This window comes from Pelobates fuscus, chromosome 12 (assembly GCF_036172605.1).
Source record: "Pelobates fuscus isolate aPelFus1 chromosome 12, aPelFus1.pri, whole genome shotgun sequence".
Taxonomy (NCBI): domain Eukaryota; kingdom Metazoa; phylum Chordata; class Amphibia; order Anura; family Pelobatidae; genus Pelobates; species Pelobates fuscus.
The window spans coordinates 124,678,239-124,699,156 of NC_086328.1; the positions used below are offsets into that span (position 1 = coordinate 124,678,239).

Sequence of the window (20,918 nt, forward strand, 5' to 3'; positions counted from 1 at the left end):
AATCGTTTAATAGATCCCCCTATTTATTGTGTCTGTGTGTCAATGCATCCTGTGTCTTGTTGCCTTTGTATTTGTTTGTGTGTCACCTCCCCCTTTGTATTAAGTTTCTTATCTCTGTGTAAGTGCATGCATTTGGGGCTTTCTGCTGATTTACTACACCCATCAGTCTCAGCCACATTACTGGTGCAGAGTGAAGAGAGTTGTAGACAGCAGTTAGTCTGCCCCGTGTCTCTTTGTCATGTGTCAATCTTCGTCTTCTTCTAGGGTCGAATCATTCACATCACAGAACAGCGACCTTTGGAAGAAAGTGGAAACATTGGAAAACGCAAACAGGTGAGATTTGAGTGAAGTAGCTCATAAAATTATTCTTCTGAATCAATTTGAAGCAAAAAAAAAAAAGTAATAATAATTGGTTTGGATAAACAGAATTTCGTCCATGCTGCCATATTGGGAAAAAAAAATTTGATGAGCCAATATGGCAGGGAAAACGTGCCTACTCGTGAATTGCAATGGAACAAAGCTAAAAGTATTCGAGCATTTTTGCAATGCAATTCTGACTTATTATTATTATTGCGATTTATATAGCGCCAACAGATTCCGTAGCGCTTTACAATATTATTAGAGGGGGGATGTAACTATAAATAGGACAATTACAAGAAAACTTGCAGAGACGATAGGTTGAAGAGGGCTTGCAGTCTATGACTTGTTACAATTATATTATTAATCTGTATTTAATAAAAATAAAGATTACGTGAGAACTTACAAGCAATCTCTCACAGAAATGGTAAGAGAAACAATCACTACTGGTTTCCCTCCCTCAATACCTGAGGTCAGATTATCCGGAAGAATCCTGATAGGAAATAGAATTTTTTATATTTTTTAAATGATCCTCCTTTTTTCTGTCCTATTGGTCATGTCTCACTTGATCTGTGAATAAAATTCACATTTAGTCGCTGTCCCTAACCATCAATCGTCTATTTCCACCTTTTGATTGGAGAGAAGAAATGGCCCACATCACTGGGCAGCCCTTAGATTCAAACTAAGCAAACTAAGATTCTTATTTGTCACCCCCAATCATCAGCTTCTTCCACAGACGGAATCCCCAAATCCCGAAACAAGTTGAGGAATTTTGGAAAATTGCAGGTTACCCAAATTGTTTAAAAACGTTCAAGTCTAGCAGGAGTCATCATGGATTTCGGTGACCCATTAGATAAGATAAGATAAGATATGTGCCAAGACCGGCAGCCAAACAAAATTAATTTAAAAAAAGTTTAAAATTTTAGGGAAAAAAAAGGGCAACTCACACTTAACTGTTAGCTAGCTATCAGATTGTGAAAAAATGTAGCGATTGTGCTTTAAGCAATCAATCATACACCCCTGGTATGTACATTGTTTGCTAAACTACTTGCTTTAGATAGAATAGTTAAAGATGGGCTTATAGTGCCTCCTAGTGGATGATTTGTCAAACTACAGCTACAGGTACCAGATCCTAAATAAGTGTTTTCACATCAACTCTGCTCAAGATTAAAGCGGCTCTGTTACTTTGCTTTATTTCTCAGTTTCTCTTTGTTTTTATTGTATTGAAATTCACCTCAGTTTTTTAATTATACATAAGAAAAAGTAGGGACTACTTTTTCTCACGGGGAGCGTGATCTATTGCAAATGTTTGACAATGGGTGAGGCTTAAACACATTCACTGATTTACCCACAATCCATCAGTAAAACCAGTCCCACAGAAGGCAAACTGCAGACTTCATGATCAGAGTAGAAGAATATAGGGGCACACAGGTATTAAGATCCGGCACATGGGAGAAAAGATTATTATTATTGGTATTTATATAGCCTCAACATATTCTGCAGTGATTGATATATAGACATAAATATAAAGAAAGTCACGCAGCTACAGGGCCCCCCACGGCCACCACATCATCAGAAAACAGTCTGTTTGGAAAAATGCCTCTAAACATATTGAATGATATTCATTAATTCATTTTAGAAGCCTTAATTTAAATGTCAGCAGATGCAGTAAGCTCTATTTAGTTCCTATAGAAAAAAGCTCGAGATCCATTCCCCATCTGATTCAGTAGGTCTTTGGACTTTCTAAAGATAGTGCACAACGCCCCTCACCCAGGGGGTCCCTGTAATAGGCTGATCCTGAGGTGGGACCGACAGGCTCCCTGGCCCTCAACATCTTAAAATCACCCATTGCTATCGGGGGAGGGGAGATCTGCAGACAGACATGCGCGACACCGTTATCTTGTAACAGTGTCTTTATCATTTGTATGAAAAGGATTATTTTCATTGTAACCGTTATCTTTTGAGGTGCTGCCCCCAAGTGTCCCTATTAATAAGGCTATGAACGCCTTTAATAAATATTCAACATAATCATAGCATTTTAATATATCCAACCCAAACTGCTCATCTACAGACTAATTAAAACTTATAATTGTAATGGGCTGCTGTAACAGGTGTCTTTACTTAAGCAGACTGGATTGTAATGCAGTTTATGTCTTGTGCCACCTAGTGTTAATAATGTAAACTGCGCTTGCAATCCTATTTCTGAAGTCTAGATACAAAGTACATTGAGGGTATTTCTGACATAAAACATGGAATCTGTGTAAGTACATTATTACATTTAAGTTATTGAGGTGGATGAAGCCAGCATCAGATTGAAAATACAGGATCACTTATTAAAATAGTTGGAAATACTTGATGTTGATTAAAACTTACCAAAAATGAAATTTCAGTTTTTTGTTGTTGTATGTTTGTTGTCACCCCTTGATTCCTCGCTCGAGGTCGGTATGGCGCAGTGTTTTTCAGGCTGACCCTCAGGAGCAACTAATATGCAACCTTGCATTATGTCACGTCCGTCCTGTCAATAAGACATGTTGTGGCCTCTTCATGTGTCCTGAGACCAATTTAGAGAACACTGCTCTGAATAGCACATTAATGTCTGTTTGTTTAATCTAACGTGTAATAATAATTTTTGTGTTCCTATTTGTAGATCTCTGCTGCAGCAGTTGCAGAAGCTGCAGGCTCTGGTTACCGGCAAAGTGACAAGACCCTGCAAACTCGCAGCTACACAGACAGGAACCTGTCTAATGGTAAATTCTCAAGCACACTACCCTGCCAACATAGAGGAGCTCTAAATCACGTGTGCAACAGCCACGGCTCTCTCATTAGTGTGCTACAGCCCTGCCCCATGTTCTAAGTGTGAAACAGCCAGGTGCTCCTATTCGTGTGTGACACTGACACCGCCAAGTACCCTCTGTCCTGTGCGACAACACCAAAACTTTTTCTATTAGTGACAGTGCCATGTCCCCTGTATGAAACTAAAACAGCCAGGCCATATCTTTTCTGCGACACAAACAGCCGAGTTCTGTGATATACCTTCTTGTATCTTCTGTGACACAAACATGAATACCGCTAAGTTCTTCTTCTATTGTGTGACATTAATACAGCCATAACGTTCTTCTATTGTGTGACATTAATACAGCCATAACGTTCTTTGCATGTGTGACATTAATACAGCCATAACGTTCTTTGCATGTGTGACATTAATACAGCCATAACGTTCTTTGAATGTGACATTAATACAGCCATTGTTTTCCTCTCATGTGTGACAATAACACAGACATGGTGTTTTGCATGTGTCACTAACACAGACCAAGCCTGTGATGTGTGGAATACTAATGGAGCCAGAGCCACCAACGTGTACGTGACAGTGACACAGCAGGGGGCCCGTCTCCTTTGTATGATCCATACAAGCTCTTTCTGAAGTGAACCCTATCGTTCTGACTTCTCTTTCCTCTCCTCTCTGCAGGTTGTGGTGCTTTGTTTTGTTCTTGCCTTTGGTTCCATGATTCCATCCTTGCCAGAATTTTCTTCGGGGTCTCAGACAGTGAAATCAGTCCCTCTCTTGGCACCTGACCTGTACTCCCTCAGCCAGAGTAAGACCCCAACCTGATGCCCCCTGTGCTTACTTGTACTGTGTTACTGCACTGACACAGACAGATACGTTTATTGGGTCCCTGGCAGGGTGACAAAGAAGGCAAGGGCTCGTGGAGTTTAGCATCTTTTATATAACAGCATTTTGTACATATTCAAAAATAGCATATAGGTTACCGTATGTTAAAAGCGAATCTACCGTTTTTATGATATTAGCAATAAAATGCTTGAATCATGGAACCTTTATTTAAATTAAGCTTCGGCCAAATTCCAAGTCAGGGCAGTTGGAAAGTAATTGCAAGGAACGTTTTGCATGATGAGCTTTCACTTGGAACAACTTAAAAACTGTGAATAATTTACAATTAGATTTACTTTTAACACAACAAATAAACATTTTCAATTATCTACACACTGTTGCAAGTACTGACCATAAAGGGTTCTAGAGCCCAGCACAGAGAAGCTATCGTAAATAATAATACTACATTTTCAAATTGGGGTAAAATAAACATATATATTTTGCAGTCCGAACCCGAAATCTCCTGTCCTACGATGAGGGGATTGGAAGCGAGGATGGAGCCAACTCGGTTTTGGGAGTCCAGAGGAGAGACGGTTGGGTCCCAGACACATCATCACTTGGCAGGCACATGGAAAACACGGCCCACGAGAGGAGCAAGTACCTGGGAGAAAATGATTGGGAAAACGGGACAGATGGAGGATTCACGAGGCAGGAGGAGGGGTGAGCAGAATACTCACAAATACTCGTATTTAAAATTCTTTTCATCATCAGTCTTTTGTGGGACAGAGAAAAGTTAACATGCAAAATCCTGCTATTTTTTTATTTTTGCAAAAACCACGAACTATAAGGAATGAAATGCATAATAGTTGTGTGTTGCGCATTGTGTGTTCCGTTAATGTTGTTAAAATGTTACAATTAATGGTACAAAGTATTAAATCTAGTAAATTACATTGGCTTTTTAAAGGCTTATTTACTAAAGTCCAAATTAGCTAAATTCTGTTAAGCAGACCTGCAATCCATTTTACAATTCTCATATTTACTGCAGGCTAATTTACATAGAAACATAGAATGTGACGGCAGATACGAACCATTCGGCCCATCTAGTCTGCCCAGTTTTCTAAATATTTTCATTAGTCTCTGGCCTTATCTTATAGCTAGGATAGCCTTATGCCTATCCCACACATGCTTAAACTCCTTTACTGTGTTAACCTCTACCACTTCAGCTGGAAGGCTATTCCATGCATCCACTACCCTCTCAGTAAAGTAATACTTTCTGATATTATTTTTAAACCTTTGTCCCTCTAATTTAAGACTATGTCCTCTTGTTGTGGTAGTTTTTCTTCTTTTAAATATAGTCTCCTCCTTTACTGTGTTGATTCCCTTTATGTATTTAAATGTTTCTATCATATCCCCCCTGTCTCGTCTTTCCTCCAAGCTATACAAGTTAAGATCCTTTAACCTTTCCTGGTAAGTTTTATCCTGCAATCCATGAACCAGTTTAGTAGCCCTTCTCTGAACTCTCTCTAAGGTATCAATATCCTTCTGAAGATAGGGTCTCCAGTACTGTGTACAATACTCCAAGTGAGGTCTCACCAGTGTTCTGTACAATGGCATGAGCACTTCCCTCTTTCTACTGCTAATACCTCTCCCTATACAACCAAGCATTCTGCTAGCATTTCCTGCTGCTCTATTACATTGTCTGCCTACCTTTAAGTCATCAATTTAGTTGAAGTTCACTTCTTTCAACAGAAATAGAACATTTCATTCAGTACCATACAGTGTCTGCTGTACGATCATGAATTCTGACGTGAATTCAATAGAAAAAGCACATTTTGCTTACTTATCAAACACTGGGTTTCAGTCGGATTCACTCTGAACTAATCTGGGAAAAGGCAAATTCACAAAATAAATTCACCTGCTTTTTGCAGGCGTTACTACAGAAATCCACAGTATTTGCATACTGGCAGCACAAGCAGCCAGCGGATCAATTGCTAAAATGAGTGAGTGTTCCTTTAAATAAATAGCCCGGTTTATATTTATTAAATTCTTCCCATTGCAATGCTAATTCTAAGGTAACGCATGGTCTACTTTACCTTGTGTAGCTCTTTCTCCTGATATCACTGTAAGTGGGAGAAGCCTAAGATTTAAAATAGCCACTAAATTTACATTTACTGGAAAACAAGACAAAATGCAAATGCAGAATCAAAAAATATAACTTGCAAAACAGGATAGTTTTACGAAATTAAAAAACGAAATCATGAAGAGTCTCATATGAAATGCTGCCGATGTCTCGTTTTGTAAAGTTTGTTGAAGAAGTTGTGCCTCTGAATAAAACCAGTGACCTGCAAATATTTTTTTTGTAAGTTTTTTTAATTTAATTAATGGAACACATTGTATAGTAAATAAGTAGATTGCAGTACCATATAGTAGAAAGATTTAATATGAAAGAATTTTATGGTAGACTGTTTCTATTTTTTAATTGTGAAACAAGATGAGAACGTTGGATAGTTATAACGGACACTTTCTTTTCAAGCAACAACTTGGTTATTCAACAATCTTTAAAGTATCCAGAGTCTCAGATATGGGAGAGATGCATCATGGGAATACAGATGCAATTTTGGGTGCAAAGAGCTACATACAGATATATTGGTTTCCATGGTGATAGTCCCATATTTACCACTTTGCCCCACGATGGCACCTGCTATTACATATTGATATTGAAAGAACTGTCACTAATATAAAAAGCTTTGATACTTACTTGGATTCAAAGGTGTTGGTTTATTCAATGAACTGGGAATTGAGGAGAATTTGCTAGGAAAATGCATTTTTGTGGTCAAAACAGTCGAAAAGATGAAATAGCTCAGTTACATAATTCCATTGAAAGTTAATTACGATTATCTGTTTAGCAAATATACTCATAGGGTATTATTAATCCCCACCCCCCTCCCCCCCACACATTTTAGTTAATTGCAAAATGTAGGAAAAAATATTTGATTTGGCAAATTTCTCCAAACTTCGCTAGAGCGTGACAATTTATGACTACATTTTGCAAATCCGTTCCATATCACTGCAATATGATGTTTAGTGAATTAACCCTGAATTAATTATTTCTACTGTAACTTGTGCATCCCTGGCTGTTCTCTGATCGTCTCTGTTTTGCTATTTTACAGGGACAGAAGCTCTGAATTCTTGTAGGATTGGGGGCAGAGGGAGGGGGACCGGAAGCTGAACATTCCACAGGAAGGAACAAAAATGCAGGGATGTCTGGATTTAGACAAAAAAGGAACTTTGGGAATCCCAGAGAAAACACTCATCTCACTTGTGTCTGGAATAAACAAAACAAAGCACTGAAGTGGAAGAGTGTGCTGACGTGCAGAGGGTAGAGACTCAATAAGAAAAATTCTCTGCATGAAACTAGCACAACCGTCCAACTGGTGCCTAATCTGGCCAAGCCTCAACACGACTGCCTGCAATCTCTTTAACCCCCAGCAGAGTGCGCTCTCTGTCTACTTGTATTGCCCTCCTATGATGACATTACCAGCTGCATCCCAAAGGTTTCACATTTGTTGCCTCCTCGCTGCCGGTTGGGATTGTATAATTTAGATGCCCTGTTTCAGGGAGTGAAGGACTCTTGCCTATTTATGAAAGAGGCACACCCTGCTTACCGTTTTTTGGTCATCGGTCCGGACCCCTCTCCCAACTGCTGCCCCTATCAGTCGGTCCTTGTACAGACCACACCTGTATTTCTGGAGAAGATTTAGTTAATGCAAGCTTTGTATGCATGAGGAGGCCCTCACCTCGATTTATACCTTTCTTATTCTCCTCTTTGCTCTGTGCCTGCTTCTTTTAAGCAATTTAAAATAATAAAAAAAAAATAGCATCAGCAACATGTGTTCGTGTCTCACTAAATTTAAAGAGGAACACGGGAGAGTTAACGAAGAAAAATTCTGGAAGATGAATCTGACAAATCAACAGGTCGGAACTGTGCCAGTCGTTGTACAGCAAACTATATATTGTTCAGCACATTTTCACACCATTTTGGTTGATAGATCAATTTAGAAAAGGTAACCAATAGAGGGAGAAGGAGCAGCAAAAAATTATCTATATGTATTATATATTTATTTTCTTTTTTTAAGAGACAAAGATACAAAGATACAAAGCATCAAAAATCATAGCACGTCTCAATTGGAAATGCCCACAGCAATAAAAATAAAATGAAAGAAGGGTAGAGAGGTAGGCTAAAGCAAGGGGTGGCCCGTTGCAATGTAGTTGTATCGAACACTCAGCAGTCTGATAACCAGATTACTTAGCTCCGTAGGTCAGCCAAGGATTCCACACTTTTTGGAAGAAAGAAGAGATATTTAGAACTATTGTAGTTAATTTATCCATAAGGACATTTTCCTCCACATTTAGAATGACCACGTGAATGGTGGGAACACTATTGTTTAGAAAAACTGCCACCAACGCCCTACAGACTGCTAGAGTGATTTTATTAAAGAGCTTTTCAGAGTGAGCCGGGAGCCCCTTACTAGGACACAGAAGAGTATGCCCAAGGGTTCAAATCAAATGGTCTCCGGAAGGCAGCCACCAAGATATCCCAAACTCCCAACCAGAATAAAAGTAATTTAGGACCGTCCTACCACGTGTGAAGGTAGGTACCACAATGACCACAGAGGCACCAGCAAGAATCCATGCGAATTTAGCTTTTTCTATAAATTTGAATGGTATTCAATCGGAACAGAACTTAGTAGATCTGCTCCTGTGAAACGACCCAGACTGAGACCCGGGTGGCTGAATTTTAGATGTCCTCCCACACACTCCTTCCAAGATTTCTCTGAGGTCCTGCTCCAACTGGTCATATTTTATATTGATTAAATATCTTTTTTTGTTTGTTTGTTTCCTTCTCGTGCTTTTTTTCCTCCTCGTCACTGCTTGATCTGTGAATAAAATCAACATGTAGTGACTGTGTTCTAGCCATCAATCAGTTTTTTTCCCCCCATCAACCATCTCTATTTGTGCCACTACGGTTGTAATTTAGAATCACAAATCAAAACGAACAAGATTGGCCATTACACTTGCAGTTTGGTTTGTTGATTTGACAACATTTCAGGAATTGCAGTTTATAACGAAACAAATCTCCAAGTCTAGTAAGAAGATGGCGTGAATGCATTCAAACATGGTAATAGTGTGCATTGAGGCTAACTTTCCTACTTTGCCATTTAAAATCATAAATCAAAAGGAATTTTCACTAAACAGATTTTACTACATTTAGCTACAAAACAAATATCTCCAAATCACCAACAGACAACTATTTTGGAAAAAATTGGGAACATGTAACTGATAATCCATAGTTTAGTGAATACAATTTCCTTTGTTTTTATCATTTTAAGATATGTTTAGGATTAATTATGGATGAAATGAAAGTTCACTCAAACATGCTTATTTTACCAGCCTCTGAAGCAAGAGAGTCCCTTGAGAATTTAACTTGTGACAGAGAAGTTTGAGCAGGTTTTCTATATTTACCAGAAGAGGGATCTTACTCGATATACCAAGACCTTGTATTGCTGTTTTTAGCACAATATAATTTTCTTCTTTTCAAACCTATGCTATGGTAACATTAATGCTTTTTTGTAAATAGGAAAGACATTGGTTGATACAAAAGGCTGTTGGGAACCAAAGCATTCTGCGCATGCACGATACAATATTATATAAACTGCAACTGACAGTTGAAGGATTGCTCACACTGTCACTGCAATACACAGACACTGAGAGTATCCTCACACTGTCTCTGCAATACACCGACACTGAGAATATCCTCACACTGTCTCTGCAATACACCGACACTGAGCAATCCTCACACTGTCACTGCAATACACCGACACTGAGAATATACTCACACTGTCACTGCAATACACCGATACTGAGCATATTCTCATACTGTCACTGCAATACACCGACACTGAGAATATACTCACACTGTCTCTGCAATACACCAACACTGAGCATGTCCTCACACTGTCACTGCAATACACCGATACTGAGCATATTCTCATACTGTCACTGCAATACACCGACACTGAGCATGTCCTCACACTGTCACTGCAATACACCAACACTGAGAATATCCTTACACTGTTACTGCAATACACCGACACTGAGCAATCCTCACACTGTCACTGCAATACACCGACACTGAGAATATCCTTAAACTGTCACTGTAATACCTGTATCGAGAATATCCTCACACTGTCACTGCAACACACCGACACTGAGCAATCCTCACACTGTCACTGCAATACACCAACACTGAGAATATACTCACACTGTCACTGCAATACACCGACACTGAGCAATCCTCACACTGTCACTGCAATACACCGACACTGAGAATATCCTCACACTGTCACTGCAATACACCGACACTGAGCAATCCTCACACTGTCACTGCAATACACCGACACTGAGAATATACTCACACTGTTACTGCAATACACCGACACTGAGCAATCCTCACACGGTCACTGCAATACACCGACACTGAGAATATCCTCACACTGTCAATGCAATACACAGACACTGAGAGTATCCTCACACTGTCTCTGCAATACACCGACACTGAGCATATCCTCACACTGTCTCTGCAATACACCGACACTGAGCAATCCTCACACTGTCACTGCAATACACCGACACTGAGAATATACTCACACTGTCATTGCAATACACCGACACTGAGAATATCCTCACACTGTCACTGCAATACACCGACACTGAGAGTATCCTCACACTGTCACTGCAATACACAGACACTGAGCATATCCTCACACTGTCACTGCAATACACCGACACTGAGAGTATCCTCACACTGTCACTGCAATACACAGACACTGTGCATGTCCTCACACTGTCACTGCAATACACCGACACTGAGAATATCCTCACACTGTCACTGCAATACACAGACACTGAGCATATCCTCACACTGTCTCTGCAATACACCGACACTGAGCAATCCTCACACTGTCACTGCAATACCCCGACACTGAGAATATCCTCACACTGTCACTGCAATACACCGACACTGAGAATATCCTCACACTGTCATTGCAATACACCGACACTGAGCATGTCCTCACACTGTCACTGCAATACACCAACACTGAGAATATACTCACACTGTCACTGCAATACACCGACACTGAGAATATCCTCACACTGTCACTGCAATACACCGACACCGAGAATATCCTCACACTGTCTCTGCAATACACCGACACTGAGAATATACTCACACTGGCTCTGCAACACACCGACACTGAGAATATCCTCACACTGTCACTGCAATACACAGACACTGAGCATGTCCTCTCACTGTCACTGCAATACACCGACACTGAGAATATCCTCACACTGTCACTGCAATACACCGACACTGAGCATGTCCTCACCCTGTCACTGCAATACACCGACACTGAGAATATCCTCACACTGTCACTGCAATACACCGACACTGAGCATGTCCTCACCCTGTCACTGCAATACACCGACACTGAGAATATCCTCTCACTGTCACTGCAATACACCACCACTGAGAATATACTCACACTGGCTCTGCAACACACCGACACTGAGAATATACTCACACTGGCACTGCAATACACTGACACTGGGAATATCCTCACACTGTCACTGCAATACACCGACACTGAGCATGTCCTCACCCTGTCACTGCAATACACCGACACTGAGAATATCCTCACACTGTCACTGCAATACACCACCACTGAGAGTATCCTCACACTGTCACTGCAATACACAGACACTGAGCATGTCCTCTCACTGTCACTGCAATACACAGACACTGAGAATATCCTCACACTGTCACTGCAATACACCGACACTGAGCATGTCCTCACCCTGTCACTGCAATACACCGACACTGAGAATATCCTCACACTGTCACTGCAATACACCGACACTGAGCATGTCCTCACCCTGTCACTGCAATACACCGACACTGAGAATATCCTCTCACTGTCACTGTAATACCTGTATCGAGAATATCCTCTCACTGTCACTGCAATACACCACCACTGAGAATATACTCACACTGGCTCTGCAACACACCGACACTGAGAATATACTCACACTGGCACTGCAATACACTGACACTGGGAATATCCTCACACTGTCACTGCAATACACCGACACTGAGAATATACTCACACTGGCTCTGCAACACACCGACACTGAGCAATCCTCACACTGTCACTGCAATACACAGACACTGAGCATGTCCTCTCACTGTCACTGCAATACACAGACACTGAGCATGTCCTCACACTGTCACTGCAATACACCAACACTGAGAATATCCTCACACTGGCTCTGCAACACACCGACACTGAGCAATCCTCACACTGTCACTGCAATACACAGACACTGAGCATGTCCTCTCACTGTCATTGCAATACACCGACACTGAGCATGTCCTCTCACTGTCACTGCAATACACCGACACTGGGAATATCCTCACACTGTCATTGCAATACACCTGATATAAAGTAGCTCTTGTTCCCATTTTATACAGAATTTCAGCCAGAAATTACAAACTTGTGAGATTAAACATCTGTGGTACTGAAATTTGAAAACTTATTAAAGATTAATATTCAGGAAAGCATTTTGAACAACAAAATCATTAGCATGAGTCATTGTTTGTGAAGGACTGATTATGTCAATTTATATTAATGATATCACAGGAAGAATTAAATAAAACATTTTCATAAGTATATTAAAGATAATGACACAAGAAAATTATATTATTACACAATATTTATATATAAATGTATATACAGTGAGTACAGGCTCTCTGTTGATACGTTCATTAATAAACCTGTGCAAAGGAGAAGAGGCTCATCCAATGACACTATGGCTCCTAACACTAACATGTTTATGTTGCAGTTTATGATCCAGTTCTTTAAATACTTTACCTTCTACATCAATCTACACTCAACACACTACAATGTCAAAGCAAAAACTGATTCTTGACAGCACTGCAAATATATTAAACAGGAAAAAACTGAAATATCACAGTGACATACGTATTAAAACCCTTAACTCTGAACTTGGTATCTTTGGTAGTGATTACAGCGTCAATATATGTATGATGTTACTACTATAGGTATGATGTCATTAAATGTATGATGTCAATATAGGTATGATGTCACTATAGGTATGATGTCATTAAATGTATGATGTCAATATAGGTATGGTATCATAGGTAAAATGTCAATATAGTTATGATGTTGATATGCATATTATGTCACTATAGGGAATATGTCACTATAGTTATGATGTTAATATAGGTATGAAGTAATTCTATGTATGATGTCACCATAGGCATGATGTCATTATAGGCATGATGTCACTCTAGGTATGATGTTGATATACATATGATGTCACCATAGGCATGATTTCACTATAAGTATGTTGTCAATATAGGTATAATGTGTCAGTATAGGAACAGGTGGTCCTCACACTGCTCTCTCACACAGCGCTCTCACACTGCTCTCTCACACAGCACTCTTACATTGCTCTCTCAAACAGCACTCTTACATTGCTCTCTCACACAGCACTCTTACACTGCTCTCTCACACAGCACTCTTACACTGCTCTCTCATACAGTGCTCTTACACTGCTCTCTCACACAGCGCTCTTACACTGCTCTCTCCCACAGCAATCTTACACTGCTCTCTCACACAGCAATCTTACACTGCTCTCTCACACAGCGCTCTTACATTGCTCTCTCACACAGCACTCTTACACTGCTCTCTCATACACAGCGCTCTTACACTGCTCTCTCACACAGCGCTCTTACACTGCTCTCTCACATAGCGCTCTTACACTGCTCTCTCATACAGCACTCTTACATTGCTCTCTCACACAGCACTCTCACACTGTTCTCTCTCACACAGTGCTCCTCCACTGCTCTCTCACACAGCGCTCTCACACTGCTCTCTCATACAGCACTCTTACATTGCTCTCTCACACAGCACTCTTACACTGCTCTCTCACACAGCACTCTTACACTGCTCTCTCACACAGCAATCTTACACTGCTCTCTCACACAGCAATCTTACACTGCTCTCTCACACAGCAATCTTACACTGCTCTCTCACACAGCGCTCTCACACTGCTCTCTCATACAGCGCTCTTACACTGCATTGCTCTCTCACACAGCACTCTTACACTGCTCTCTCACACAGCACTCTTACACTGCTCTCTCTCACAGCACTCTTACACTGCTCTCCCACACAGCACTCTTACACTGCTCTCTCATAAAGCACGCTCACACTGCTCTCTCACACAGCGCTCTTACACTGCTCTCTCACACAGTGCTCTTACACTGCTGTCTCATACAGTGCTCTTACACTGCTCTCTCACACAGTGCTCTTACACTGCTCTCTCACACAGCGCTCTTACACTGCTCTCTCACACAGCAATCTTACACTGCTCTCTCACACAGCGCTCTTACACTGCTCTCTCACACAGTGCTCTTACACTGCTGTCTCATACAGTGCTCTTACACTGCTCTCTCACACAGTGCTCTTACACTGCTCTCTCACACAGTGCTCTTACACTGCTCTCTCACACAGCGCTCTTACACTGCTCTCTCACACAGTGCTCTTACACTGCTGTCTCATACAGTGCTCTCACACTGCTCTCTCACACAGCACTCTTACACTGCTCTCTCACACAGCACTCTTACACTGCTCTCTCTCACAGTACTCTTACATTGCGCTCCCACACAGCACTCTTACACTGCTCTCTCATACAGCACTCTCACACTGCTCTCTTGCAAAAGGGTAATAAGCGCTCTCTTCTATTTTATCACACTGCTCTCTCTCACACAGCGCTCTTACACTGCTCTCTCACACAGCGCTCTTACACTGCTCTCTCACACAGCGCTCTTACACAGCTCTCTCACACAGTGCTCTTACACTGCTCTCTCACACAGCGCTCTTACACTGCTCTCTCATACACAGCGCTCTTACATTGCTCTCTCACACAGCGCTCTTACACTGCTCTCTCACATAGCGCTCTTACACTGCTCTCTCACACAGCACTCTTACACTGCACTCTTAAACTGCTCTCTCACACAGCACTCTTACACTGCACTCTTACACTGCTCTCTCACACAGCACTCTTACACTGCACTCTTACACTGCTCTCTCACACAGCACTCTTACACTGCACTCTCACACTGCTCTCTCATACAGCGCTCTTACACTGCATTGCTCTCTCACACAGCGCTCTCACACTGCTCTCTCACACAGCACTCTTACACTGCTCTCTCACACAGCACTCTTACACTGCACTCTTACACTGCTCTCTCACACAGCACTCTTACACTGCACTCTTACACTGCTCTCTCACACAGCACTCTTACACTGCACTCTCACACTGCTCTCTCATACAGCGCTCTTACACTGCATTGCTCTCTCACACAGCGCTCTCACACTGCTCTCTCACACAGCACTCTTACACTGCTCTCTCATACAGCACTCTTACACTGCTCTCTCTCACAGCACTCTTACACTGCTCTCCCACACAGCACTCTTACACTGCTCTCTCATAAAGCACGCTCACACTGCTCTCTCACACAGCGCTCTTACACTGCTCTCTCACACAGTGCTCTTACACTGCTGTCTCATACAGTGCTCTTACACTGCTCTCTCACACAGTGCTCTTACACTGCTCTCTCACACAGCAATCTTACACTGCTCTCTCACACAGCGCTCTCACACTGCTCTCTCATACAGCGCTCTTACACTGCATTGCTCTCTTACACTGCTCTCTCACACAGCACTCTTACACTGCTCTCTCTCACAGTACTCTTACATTGCGCTCCCACACAGCACTCTTACACTGCTCTCTCATACAGCACTCTCACACTGCTCTCTTGCAAAAGGGTAATAAGCGCTCTCTTCTATTTTATCACACTGCTCTCTCTCACACAGCGCTCTTACACTGCTCTCTCACACAGCGCTCTTACACTGCTCTCTCACACAGCGCTCTTACACTGCTCTCTCACACAGTGCTCTTACACTGCTCTCTCACACAGCGCTCTTACACTGCTCTCTCATACACAGCGCTCTTACATTGCTCTCTCACACAGCGCTCTTACACTGCTCTCTCACATAGCGCTCTTACACTGCTCTCTCACACAGCACTCTTACACTGCACTCTTACACTGCTCTCTCACACTGCACTCTTACACTGCTCTCTCACACAGCACTCTTACACTGCACTCTTACACTGCTCTCTCACACAGCACTCTTACACTGCACTCTTACACTGCACTCTTACACTGCTCTCTCACACAGCGCTCTCATACTAATTTATCCCCGACACTTGTTCACTCTTCAGTTCCTTTATGGAAATCCCCCATCACCACACAGTTAAACTCACACAGCGCTCATATAAATCTTCTCCCATCATTCTCCGAGTGACCTAAGCTGGTAATGCATTATGGGACTTGCAGTTCTACAACAGCCGGAGACCTACCTTTTGTCCACTCCTGCCATAGACAATTCTCACAGTAATTCTAAGTTTGTTTACAAACAAAGCGTCTATAGGTAACGATGCAATGTGAGGAATACATGGAGACCTTCTCACAGCCCCTGAGAATCCAATTTAGCCAACATAGCCCACTCACAGAATCTAGAGACGAGAAGATGTGTAGTCTGTAAAATGGCCTGGTTTAATTATAGAGAATGTAATCTGGGTCACGTAGCCGTGTGTGAATGGGAGTCTAGCTCGTCTAGCCGCGCAGGGTTAATTATGGTCTCTAAGGTGACAGAATGAACATTATTATATTAGACGGTCTCCTCCTCTCTGTGGGGTGCACGCTGCTCTCTGACATCGCCTGTCACACCACAAACACTGGCTCTCTCACACCACAAACACCGGCTCTCTTACACACACTCTCAGAACAAACAATGTCTCTCTCACAGGGACCTGCACTCTCAGGTCATCCAGCCTCCCATACCATCCTTCTGAGCATTCGCACACCACTCTGTCTTGCTCTCTCATCTACACTAACACCTCCCATCCTGGTTTTCTCCTATCACACAAACCTGCCTGCTAAGCCCATCTAGCCATGATACATCACACAGCCTGTCTCCGACTGCCCTGCTCTCTCATTGTATCTAACTAGGCTCTCTCTAACTGCCCTGCTCTCTCATTGTATCTAGCTAGGCTCTCTCAGACTGCCCTGCTCTCTCATTGTATCTAGCTAGGCTCTCTCAGACTGCCCTGCTCTCTCATTGTATCTAGCTAGGCTCTCTCAGACTGCCCTGCTCTCTCATTGTATCTAACTAGGCTCTCTCTAACTGCCCTGCTCTCTCATTGTATCTAGCTAGGCTCTCTCCGACTGCCCTGCTCTCTCATTGTATCTAGCTAGGCTCTCTCTTACTGCCCTGCTCTCTCATTGTATCTAGCTAGGCTCTCTCTAACTGCCCTGCTCTCTCATTGTATCTAGCTAGGCTCTCTCCGACTGCCCTGCTCTCTCATTGTATCTAACTAGGCTCTCTCCGACTGCCCTGCTCTCTCATTGTATCTAACTAGGCTCTCTCTAACTGCCCTGCTCTCTCATTGTATCTAGCTAGGCTCTCTCCGACTGCCCTGCTCTCTCATTGTATCTAACTAGGCTCTCTCTAACTGCCCTGCTCTCTCATTGTATCTAGCTAGGCTCTCTACGACTGCCCCGCTCTCTCATTGTATCTAACTAGGTTCTCTCTCATTGTATCTAGCTAGGCTCTCTCTAACTGCCCTGCTCTCTCATTGTATCTAACTAGGCTCTCTCCGACTGCCCTGCTCTCTCATTGTATCTAGCTAGGCTCTCTCCGACTGCCCTGCTCTCTCATTGTATCTAACTAGGCTCTCTCTAACTGCCCTGCTCTCTCATTGTATCTAGCTAGGCTCTCTTTAACTGCCCTGCTCTCTCATTGTATCTAACTAGGCTCTCTCTAACTGCCCTGCTCTCTCATTGTATCTAGCTAGGCTCTCTACGACTGCCCCGCTCTCTCATTGTATCTAACTAGGCTCTCTCTCATTGTATCTAACTAGGCTCTCTCCGACTGCCCCGCTCTCTCATTGTATCTAGCTAGGCTTTCTCCGACTGCCCTGCTCTCTCATTGTATCTAACTAGGCTCTCTCTAACTGCCCTGCTCTCTCATTGTATCTAGCTAGGCTCTCTCTAACTGCCCTGCTCTCTCATTGTCTCTAACTAGGCTCTCTCCGACTGCCCTGCTCTCTCATTGTATCTAGCTAGGCTCTCTCTAACTGCCCTGCTCTCTCATTGTATCTAACTAGGCTCTCTCTCATTGTATCTAGCTAGGCTCTCTCCGACTGCCCTGCTCTCTCATTGTATCTAGCTAGGCTCTCTCTAACTGCCCTGCTCTCTCATTGTATCTAACTAGGCTCTCTCCAACTGCCCTGCTCTCTCATTGTATCTAGCTAGGCTCTCTCAGACTGCCCTGCTCTCTCATTGTATCTAGCTAGGCTCTCTCTAACTGCCCTGCTCTCTCATTGTCTCTAACTAGGCTCTCTCCGACTGCCCTGCTCTCTCATTGTATCTAGCTAGGCTCTCTCTAACTGCCCTGCTCTCTCATTGTATCTAACTAGGCTCTCTCCAACTGCCCTGCTCTCTCATTGTATCTAACTAGGCTCTCTCCGACTGCCCTGCTCTCTCATTGTAACTAGATAGGCTCTCTCCAACTGCCCTGCTCTCTCATTGTATCTAGCTAGGCTCTCTCAGACTGCCCTGCTCTCTCATTGTATCTAGCTAGGCTCTCTCAGACTGCCCTGCTCTCTCATTGTATCTAGCTAGGCTCTCTCAGACTGCCCTGCTCTCTCATTGTATCTAGCTAGGCTCTCTCAGACTGCCCTGCTCTCTCATTGTATCTAGCTAGGCTCTCTCAGACTGCCCTGCTCTCTCATTGTATCTAGCTAGGCTCTCTCAGACTGCCCTGCTCTCTCATTGTATCTAGCTAGGCTCTCTCCAACTGCCCTGCTCTTTCATTGTATCTAGCTAGGCTCTCTCTAACTGCCCTGCTCTCTCATTGTATCTAGCTAGGCTCTCTCCGACTGCCCTGCTCTCTCATTGTATCTAGCTAGGCTCTCTCTCATTGTATCTAGCTAGGCTCTCTCCGACTGCCCTGCTCTCTCATTGTATCTAGCTAGGCTCTCTTCAACTGCCCCGCTCTCTCATTGTATCTAGCTAGGCTCTCTCGCATTGTATCTAGCTAGGCTCTCTCTAATTGTATCTAGCTAGGCTCTCTCTAATTGTATCTAGCTAGGCTCTCTCATTGTATTTAGCTAGGCTCTCTCTAATTGTATCTAGCTAGGCTCTATCTAATTGTATCTAGCTAGGCTCTCTCATTGTATTTAGCTAGGCTCTCTAATTGTATCTAGCTAGGCTCTCTCTAATTGTATCTAGCTAGGCTCTCTCATTGTATCTAGCTAGGCTCTCTCTAATTGTATCTAGCTAGGCTCGCTCTAATTGTATTTAGCTAGGCTCTCTCTAACTGCCCTGCTCTCTCATTGTATCTAGCTAGGCTCTCTCATTGTATTTAGCTAGGCTCTCTCTAATTGTATCTAGCTAGGCTCTATCTAATTGTATCTAGCTAGGCTCTCTCATTGTATTTAGCTAGGCTCTCTAATTGTATCTAGCTAGGCTCTCTCTAATTGTATCTAGCTAGGCTCTCTCATTGTATCTAGCTAGGCTCTCTCTAATTGTATCTAGCTAGGCTCGCTCTAATTGTATTTAGCTAGGCTCTCTCTAACTGCCCTGCTCTCTCATTGTATCTAGCTAGGCTCTCTCATTGTATCTAGCTAGGCTCTCTCTAACTGCTGCGCTCTCCCACTAGAATTAGCTAGGCTCTCTCCACCAGAGTCATTTAACTCCTAGCTAGTCTTTCTAAGAGTGTCCTGCTCTCTCAGTCAATAAAGCTATACTTTCTACCATGGTCCTAGTCTATTACTCAATCTAGCTAGCCTTTCTCCTAACCTCATGCCCTTCACCCCATATAGCTAGCCTTTCTCCTAATCTCATGCCCTTCACCCCATATAGCTAGCCTTTCTCCTAATCTCATGCCCTTCACCCCATATAGCTAGCCTTTCTCCTAATCTCATGCCCTTCACCCCATATAGCTAGCATTTATCCTAATCTCATGCCGTTCACCCCATATAGCTAGCCTTTCTACCAGTGTTCTCTCTCAATCAGTATAACTAGGCTGTCCATCAGACTCCTGCTGTCTCCATCTCTCTAGTTAGGCTGTCCATCAGACTCCTGCTGTCTCCATCTCTCTAGTTAGGCTGTCTATCAGACTCCTCCTGTCTCAATCTCTCTAGTTAGGCTATCAGAGTCCTGCTGTCTCAGTCTCTCTAGTCAGGCTGTCTATCTGAGTCCTGCTGTCTCCATCTCTCTAGTTAGGCTGTCTATCCGAGTCCTGCTGTCTCAGTCTCTTTAGTTAGGCTGTCTATCAGAGTCCTGCTGTCTCAATCTCTCTAGTCAGGCTGTCTATCAGAGTCCTGCTGTCTCAATATCTCTATTTAGGCTGTCTATCAGAGTCCTGCTGTCTCAATATCTCTATTTAGGCTGTCTATCAGAGTCCTGCTGTCTCAATCTCTCTAGTCAGGCTGTCTATCAGAGTCCTGCTGTCTCAGTCTCTCTAGTCAGGCTGTCTATCAGAGTCCTGCTGTCTCAATATCTCTATTTAGGCTGTCTATCAGAGTCCTGCTCTTTCAGTCTAATTAGTGTCTGTCAGTCTCTCTCTCCTTCCACACACTCTCTCTGATAACCTTGCTCTCTCATGTAACACAGTTCCTCCTCCTTCCTGACTCCATCACTCCTGCATCTTATCTTTTCTCCCAGCCTCTACAGTCCTCT

General features: G+C 42.9%; 1 protein-coding gene across 2 annotated transcripts in view; it reads left to right on the plus strand.

The window, feature by feature from the left end:
* Window positions 1–7,851, plus strand: part of CREB3L1 (cAMP responsive element binding protein 3 like 1) — a 49,751-nt gene extending 41,900 nt beyond the window's left edge. The window contains exons 8-12 of one of the 2 annotated variants that reach the window (XM_063438733.1): window positions 265–333; window positions 3,005–3,104; window positions 3,824–3,950; window positions 4,471–4,684; window positions 7,135–7,851. In XM_063438733.1, the coding sequence (XP_063294803.1) occupies window positions 265–333; window positions 3,005–3,104; window positions 3,824–3,950; window positions 4,471–4,684; window positions 7,135–7,159 (535 nt within the window). In that variant the 3' untranslated portion in view covers window positions 7,160–7,851. The remainder of the gene's footprint in view (window positions 1–264; window positions 334–3,004; window positions 3,105–3,823; window positions 3,951–4,470; window positions 4,685–7,134) is intronic. The other variant, XM_063438734.1, reaches the window with a different exon arrangement.
* Window positions 7,852–20,918: the final 13,067 nt, after the last annotated feature.